The sequence below is a fragment of the Neopsephotus bourkii genome, unplaced genomic scaffold, assembly GCF_033783945.1.
Source record: "Neopsephotus bourkii isolate Nb327-2 ecotype Australia unplaced genomic scaffold, CSIRO-AGI_Nbou_v1 NB_838, whole genome shotgun sequence".
NCBI lineage: Eukaryota > Metazoa > Chordata > Aves > Psittaciformes > Psittacidae > Neopsephotus > Neopsephotus bourkii.
The window spans coordinates 2,672,717-2,680,464 of record NW_026901334.1 but is presented as its reverse complement, the minus strand read 5'-3'; the positions used below and the strand labels follow the sequence as shown (position 1 = coordinate 2,680,464).

At 55.5% G+C, this 7,748-nt stretch overlaps 2 protein-coding genes across 6 annotated transcripts in view; one reads left to right on the top strand and one right to left on the bottom strand.

Moving 5' to 3' along the window:
• The window catches only part of CSNK1G2 (casein kinase 1 gamma 2), a 32,120-nt gene continuing 24,372 nt past the window's right edge, over positions 1-7,748 (top strand). For 2 of the 5 annotated variants that reach the window (XM_061356024.1, XM_061356020.1), the window contains exon 1: positions 182-337. The gene's annotated coding sequence lies outside the window, so the exon portion shown is untranslated. Of the gene's footprint in view, positions 338-522; positions 543-7,748 lie in introns of those variants that run through there. The other 3 variants (XM_061356022.1, XM_061356021.1, XM_061356023.1) reach the window with 3 other exon arrangements.
• Positions 187-762, bottom strand: LOC133213495 (uncharacterized). Its single transcript, XM_061355723.1, has one exon. It carries the CDS (start codon positions 760-762, stop codon positions 187-189), a length of 576 nt encoding a protein of 191 aa, XP_061211707.1.

Below are 7,748 nucleotides of genomic sequence, written 5' to 3'. Positions count from 1 at the left end.
TCCTCCCGTCGCTCGCCTCAAGCCTCCTATTCTTCAACTCACTTTACGCCAACGCCGTTGCGCCACCACCCTCCTGTCGGCTGCGCTTGCGCCTGGCTCCGCCGGGCCTCTCCGCTTTGGAGTTGGTATTCAGGAAGGGCGTTTACGCCGGCGGCTTGGCGGGGGGCGTATGGGTGCTTGCGGAGCCTACGCCGACGGCGTAGCGTTGTGGCTGGCTGGCGGCGGAGTGGTGAGGGGAGGCGAGAGGCGGCGTGAGGCGAGCCGGGCCGGGGGCGCCGCCATGGGCAGGCGGCCGCGGGGCAGCGGCAGCGGGGCCCGCCGCTGAGGGCCCGCCGAGGTAACGGCTGCCGCGGGGCGCCGGGGCCGTGCCCTGTTGCTGCGGTTGGCCCCGGCCGGGACCGGGCAGTGCCGGGGAGTGGGGGGGCCGGGCCGGGCCGGGCGGTGCCGCAGGCGGGGGCTGGCGGGGGCCGGGCCCGGGGCGCTGGCTGGGGGGCTGTGGGCGCCGGGCAGGGCCCGGAGAGCTGGAGGGGCCACGGGGCGAGGTAGGTGCTGTGGGGAGGCCCAGGCTTGGCCTGGGGGGGCCGCGGGGGTGGTGGGGCTAGGGGGGAGCAGGCTGGGCCTGGGGGAGTCAGGCTGGGCCCGGGGGATCTGAAGGGGCTGTGGGGCTCGGGTTGGGCCGGGCCGAAGGGCCCAGCGCCGCCTGGCTCCTTTTCCTCCCGGCCGTGCCTGTTTCATGGCCCTGGGGAAGGGGTCCGGGTCCATCCGGGATCGCGGTTCCCCTCTGCCAAGGCCCCTTTGGGGCCGGGTCGGTGTCAGGAGATGAGGCTGGGCCTTCCCCGGTTGTGTCCGCCGGGCCCGCGCCCTGCCCCGGCCTGCCCGGTGGAGCCGGAGCCTCGCAGGATGTTGGCTCCTTTGTATGTGGCTTTCCTCTTTCCAGAGGGCTTGGGAAGTGTTTATCTGGGGAAAGGGACTGTGCTGAATCTGGGATTTAAAAAAGCTTCTTTTTTTTTAGCAAAGTGAGCGAGGATGAATGTGAGAAACAGGAAAAATACCCTCCCCCTTCTGCCCCCACCAGACAGGAGCTGACTTTATCCCTTCCTAAGGCAGCCAAGAAGAAGGGTTTGCAGATGAGAAGCAGCTCTTCTGTGGAGCCAGGCCCCCAGAGGCCTATGCCTCCTGTTTGGTGACTGGCAGAGGGAACTGAGTGAGGCTTTTGGGGGGGTAAAGAATGCGAACTTGTGGGGATATTTGGGAAGGTGTCATTTCTTTTGAGGAATGGCTCTGGGCAGCACGGGGACCTGCTGTGTATTTCTGGAGTTAAAACCCAAACTTCGTTAAACCTCTTTCAAGTTGCCATGAAATGAACGTGTTCTGAGCAAACTACAGGTTACAGAGAGCCAGGTGATACCCTATGCGAAACAGCAGCAGTTTGGTGAGTGGTTTGCACTGGTGTGTTTGGAAGTTGCCTGTGAACTAATCCCTTTGTTTTCCTTCGGTCCAACAAGTGGTTGGCATCTGGAGGTGCATTCTGAGGAGTGTGTATGTCCCTTTCCCAGCTGGACTGTCCCATTGCCCTGCCACACGCAGTGAGCCCCTATCTCCAGGACAGAGCTTTCAAAATCAAGCCTTATATAACAGACTGGAGACAACGTTTGGTGTTTGCCAGTGTGTCTGAAAAAGAATTGCTGTAAATTAGGGCAGGAGGCCTCCGTGGGGATCCTGTGGAGAGTCCTTCTCTGTGGTGGGATGGGCTCGAATGCTGGGAGGAACTTGCCAAAGCTGCCTTGGGTTTGGTTGAATTCGGTGCAATAGGGAGGAACATTGTTTGGTGATGGTTTTGTTGCTGCTTGGCACCTTTGGGGCCTTTGGGTGGGTTGTAGTCTTGTGTGGATGAGGATGGTTTAACCCCAACCTGCTGCCTGGCTGGTAGCAGCTTCTCTGGGCTCTGTGGTGGTCTCTGCGCTTGGGGAGCCCCCAGTTCTCCCTGGGGGTTTGTCTCCTTAGCTTGGAGGGACAGCTGCCCTCCCATGTCTGCTCAGGGTTTGATCTCCTTCTCATTAGCTTACAAATCTGTGAGGCCTTATCAATCAGTTGTGTTGGTTCTTTGCCAAACCAGCTGCTGTTCTGGTTTACAGTTGCATCAAAACAACTGGGGTGCAGTTGGTGGTTTGCAGGGGAGACTTTCTTTTGTGCAGCAGTTTCTCTGGTCCTGCTGAATGGAGCTCTGTGCAGTGGGTTTGGGGTTGCTTTCGTTGTTGCAGCACTCTTGAGCAGAGCGAGCAGAGAGGAGGAAGTTGGCACTTGCAGTGCAGCAGGTTTCTGGGTGCTTCCCTGCGAGTGCTTGTCTCCGCTGGTGTTGGTACGTGGGGAGGCTTCGCATCACCTCATGCTTTGTATTCCCCTGCCAAGCTCCTGTGCAGCCCCAGTGTGGTCAAAACTGTTCATACGGGAGTGACTCAGCGGATCAATGGGAATGACATGAGGGCTGTGCTCACTGACAATCAGTGTTTTTCCTCCCACCCCCTCCAGCCCCCCTGGGCTGGAAGAGACCATGTCTGAGAGCAACTGCCAGTAAACATCTTTACTGGACTCAGGCCTGATGGTGCTCTGTAGCTTTCTCCCCCTGCCCCCCGTGGTTTTCCTGGCCAGGAGGAGCCCTGATGAGCTGTGCTGGAACAGCAAGCCTTTGCTTTGGCTGCTCCATCCAGGTATGTGCCTAGCATCCAGTCTGGGGGCTTTACAGCCTGCTAGAAGGACCAGCGCTTGCAGGAAGCTGTTTATCTGTGCTTTTCAGGTAGAAGAGCTGCAGCACTAGAGGCATTAAAGGCTTCCTGGAGGTGGTGAGGAAGCCTCTGGTGAGCAGCAAGCTTTGCTCCTTCTTGGGTGTGTAGAGGAGAGGTGCAGAGCTCAGGGCTGTGTAAGAGATGCTCTCCTTTGGCTCAGCAGGGCTGGTGAACACGAGGTTTGGTACCAGGCTGCAGTGGCCTGGTTTGGCTTCCGCTACACCTGTGACTTCCAGCTGCATCAGGACTCAAACCCTCTTCCCTCACAGTGCTGCTGAGTGAGGGGAGACTTGGGTACCAGTGCAGGAGCTTCCTTCATGTGCTTGTAACGGCTTTTTCCTCGGAGCCTGTGGGAGCAGCTCTGCCCACAGCCCTGTAATTGGGTTTTGACTGGCAGACTTGGCTTGTCTTGGGCGCAGTGAGAAGCTGTGAAATTGACCCTCCTTCCCGAGCCCAGACCAGACGTGGCGTGGTTTGGAGACTGCTTTGGTCCTGCTCTACCCTGTCAGCTGGAAAGGGAGGAGCAGGAGCCAGTGTCAGCAGCTCAAGGATTCTGCTGGAGAAGAAGTTACCTTCCTGTTAGAAAAGCTGTGTGCTTATAAATAGTTTTGGGGTTTCATTTCACTGGATGTTTATGCTTCCTATGGGCAGTCTGTCTGCAGCTGATCTGTCGCTGTAGAGAAAGAAGTAGGACTTGGCTGTGAGGAAGGTGTAAAGGTGACTTTTGCTGGGCCAGCTGAGTCTTGGGGCTCTCTGCCTGGCTCCCACATTCCCACTAAGCTGCCCTTCCATCTCCTGGGGAATTCTGAATGCCTGCGCAGGCTGCAGCCCTTCCTGTTGGCCAGCCCCTACCTTGCATGTTCTGGTGATGCATTATTCTTAATAACTGCCTTTAAAAAAAGCTTCCTGCAGAGCATGCATCGAGCTGAAATGTTCCCAGCTGTCTGTTGCCTTGTCTTCACTACCCCATCAGCTACCAGGGTGAGACGTGGGGCTGCCTTTTCAAGGCTTGTCTCGGATCAGAGCTGTGATCCCCTCAGTCCTGCTGGGACAGAGGGGGAATTGGGGTGCAGAGCACAGGGTGTGAGTGCAGTACGTGTCTCCTGCCTCCTGCAGGGAAGCCTGCAGCACATGGGTGCGCTCCAGGTGATCCCACTCTGTGTCATTTAGGAAATGGTTCTTCAGGTAAGCTGAAGCTTGTAGGTCAGACTTTGGAGGTGTTTCAAAATGCTACGTGGAGCAAGATGTCCATGATTTCTTTTGTGGCCTACACTAAGGAGAGTTTGCTCTTGGAGCAGAGGAATCCAGTTAGTTCTTTCAAGACTTTAAATTGGCTTCTTTGGTTCCACAAAGACGGACAAATGTTCTCCATGTGTGCAGGAAGCTTTCCGAGGTGCCCATGCAGTCTGTATTCTGCTGGAAGATCGGTGACAGTTGCATTTTCCAGGCAGTCCCCTGGTGACACCTGCCTTCTCTGCTGCAGTCAGACCATGTCACTTAACATGTTGCAGCATAAACATCCTCACTTGTAGGAAAGGAAGGTCATGGCTGGCTCAGCTGTGAGAAACCCACGGGCTCCCATGAGCTCGTCTGCTGAGGGGACTTGCGTGATGATGGTGACGTGAGGGAAGTGGAGTCCTGGCCCGTGAGGTCCGGAGGGGCTGAGCCTCAGCCTTGGGAAGGGTTCAAGACCTCAGCTTCCTCTCCAATGTCAGTCAGGCAGCAGAATCCAGCCGGGCCGGTGGGGACAGAGCCAGGAAGGGCTGGCATCCCTTTGGTGGCTGTGGGGTGGAGGTGGCAGTAAGTTGAACACCAGAGAGAGCAGTGCTTGGGGTGAGCCAGGACATTGTTGCAGGCAGGCCTTGGAAATGAAGTGCTGGTTGGGCTCTTTGGGATGTTTGAGACACCAAGAGGCTGGAGGAAAGGAGCATTACTTTCTGTGATTGTTCACTTTTACATGCCCACATGTGCTGTGGCCCTTTGTTATTTAACCTTATGTAATGGTTTTTAATGAGGGAGGCCTGGCTTTTGCTTTCCAGACAGTGAATGAGACAGTTGACAGGTGATGGCCAGGCTTTGTCAGCCCGAGAGAGATGTTCTGTACTTAATAAACACGCATTAAGGTTGGTTTGAACTTGGATTTTGTGAAGCTTCCCTTTGGAAGAGCTTGGCAGCACTGCTGTGGGGGTTGCAGGTCCCCTGGAAGCATGGCCATGGCTCTGGGGACTCGATCCCCTTCCCAGTCCAGAGGCTGGAAAGTCTTGCTGTTAGTTGGGCTCTGAAAGGTCAGTGCTAATCCAATTCAGAGCCAGAAGGGAGGTGTAATGGTTTTATCGTGCTCAGAAGCTCTGTTCTTCCAGACCTGTTGCCCCATATTTTCAGGTGGAAAATCTCACTGCTTTTTGCCTTGAGATGGTTCTGAGGTGTAAACAACAAAGCCAGAAACCCTTTTTCTTTTCCTTTCTTTAGCATGGACTGTTGGCAGAGTTTATACTCTTTGCCTGGCTTTCCTGGGTTGACGCAGGGAGAGGATGGTGCTTTCCAGCACCTTCTGTCCTGTACATGTGGGCGAGGGGCAGGCTGAGGCTCTGCTGGAATCCCCCCACCTCCAACTATGCTGAGTCCCCGTATCCTGAAGGCGATGCAGGTTTGAGTTGAAGCCTCATTTTTTTGTCCCCGAGTACAGAGAATATGAAGGATGTGACCTGGGACAAGCGCTGGAAGCAGAGGTATGGTGTTGTATGTTGGAAGGGACTGCTGGCAGCTGAGGAGCAGAAGTCAGCTCTGGTGGGTGTGGGGTCAGTGTGCTGTGGGACCAGGCAGCAGAGGTGTTGGTGCTACAGGTAGAGACTAGTCTCTACCTTGAGCCTTGGGAATTCCTGCACAAACTTGCTGGAGCTCGTCGCTCAGTGGGCTTCAGTGACTGGGGAAGGAATAGGAAGTGCGTGGAGAGATGGAGTTTTAACATTTCTTCCAGGGTGACCTGCAGCTGATTTTAAACCCAGGCTGTTTTCATAGGGGTGTCTGCCTGATCAAGAGAAGATTGTCAGAGGCCTCAGCAGAATTACAGCTTGAAGTGCTGTGGTAGGACACTCACTGCAGGGAAGGGTGCAGACAGAGGCAGAGCAGACTGTCACACTCTCCATCTCACCCAATAGCAGGGGATGTTGCCAGGGAGCAGCTCTCCACTGTTTAGGTCCCTGCTCTGTCTCCCAGGCTGCTGCTTGGAGTGGGGAGAGCTGAGCAAAATGCTGCTCAGGCTCACCAGATCTTCAGGCACCAATTTCAGGAGGGTGAAATGAAGCTTGTTTAACACATACCATACCGAACTTAACTGGGTCTAGAATAAACCCTGTGAATGGGGGTTACCGTGCAGTATGCTGTTCTCTTCCTGCTGTCTGTGCTGCAGGAACCTTTCTGTGCCTAAAGCTCTCTGGGTAAACCTGTTGTGGCATTTTGCCATGGAGAAACATTGGACAGCCCTGTTGTGTTGGATCACACTCTGGTTTCAGGTGGTTTCAGGCCTGCCTTCAGCAGGAGCTGTGTGAGCAGGGAGGGAATTGCAGCAGTCCTGCCTGCCACAGGGCTCGGCGTCACAGGGCTGCTTTGGGGTGAGGCCAGGCCCAGCTCTGCTGCAGAGTCACAACGGGAGCTCTGCTCCGCACTGAAAATGCCCACAGTGTCCCAGAGCCCAGTGCTGCCGTGCTTCAGGTGTATTGACCTCACTGCATGTTGTATTTTCTCCTCGCCCTTTCCTCTCTCTGACATCTCTCTGACTCCTGGGGCTCTTACCATGCTGAGATGTTTTCTTGCAAGAGCTGAGCTGTCTGCAGAGGAGGAACGGCCCAGAGCATCGTCTGCACTGGAAACATCGCTTTGCCAGGCATAGGAAGGTGGGCATCTTGGGAGAAAGGTGGTGGAGCAGCCAGAGCGGGAAGGACAGCATTTGCAAATGCCATCGCTGCAGTCTGGATGGCACCCATGCTTCCCAGCAGGTCTTCTCTAATGTCTCTCTGAGTATATATAAGTGGAGACCTGGAAACGAGACTTAAAATAATCCTGTGCAGAGCGCAGAGGATGCGCTGCAGTGGGCTTGGCTCGGTGACAGCAGACAGGCACCCGGAGTGTGGTTAGGCACAAGCAGGGAACAGTTCCCGCTGCTGGTTGTGGTCCTGGCAGGGGACTTGCAGAGCCTGAAATCTGACTTCTCCTGCGAGAAAACTATGACACTCAGTGCTTTGCTCCTGTTTTCGTGCAGAGCCAGAAATCAAAGTCCAGAGCGGTGCTTCTCCAGCCACAGTCATTTAAAAGCATTTGCTGTTGTTTTAGGGCCAATATTTAACTTGTGCCTGTGATGAGGAATGCCTGTTAGACTCTAAATATTTGATTTAAGGAAGAAGTTTGAGGGGAGAAGGCCCACTGCTGGGGGCAGGGCAGCAGTTGCAATGTGTGTGTTTGCAGGTCCCTGTGGAACAGGCTGCGTTGCTGTTCTGGCAGGTCCGGCAGCGGCTGAGGCTGCGCCGCAGCACGGGAGCAGCGAGAGGAAATGTTTGTGTGCTGGGCTGGAGCAGGGTGTGTCTGCTCACTGCTCACTGCCGGCCCTGCGCCCGCTGCAGCCAGGCTTTAAAGGCACAGGCTTGGAGGTGCTTCCCAGCCGGGGCTGCCGTGCACAGCTGGGCTGGAGTGGGCAGGAACTCTGATAAAAGCAGCTTATCAGATAAGTAATGCTCTGCTGCTTCTGCTTTCTTTGGTGGCAAGAGGTCCTGAACTGTGATCCACTCTGCACTGGATCCTGCTAATGGCAGGATTTCCTGTTCTTTGAACCCAGCAGCAGTGGTGTCCTTGGCAGTGTTGTGGAGTGGTTGGACTTGATGCTCTTAAAGGTCTTTTCCAACCTCATCAATTCTTATGTTCTGTGACCTGCTCAGTGAGGTGCTTGTGGCTCCTCCTGTTCTCTCTCACCTT

Coding starts and splice junctions, on each gene's coding strand:
- LOC133213495 (XM_061355723.1), bottom strand. CDS start 762: ATGGACCCGGACCCCTTCCCCAGGGCCATGAAACAGGCACGGCCGGGA.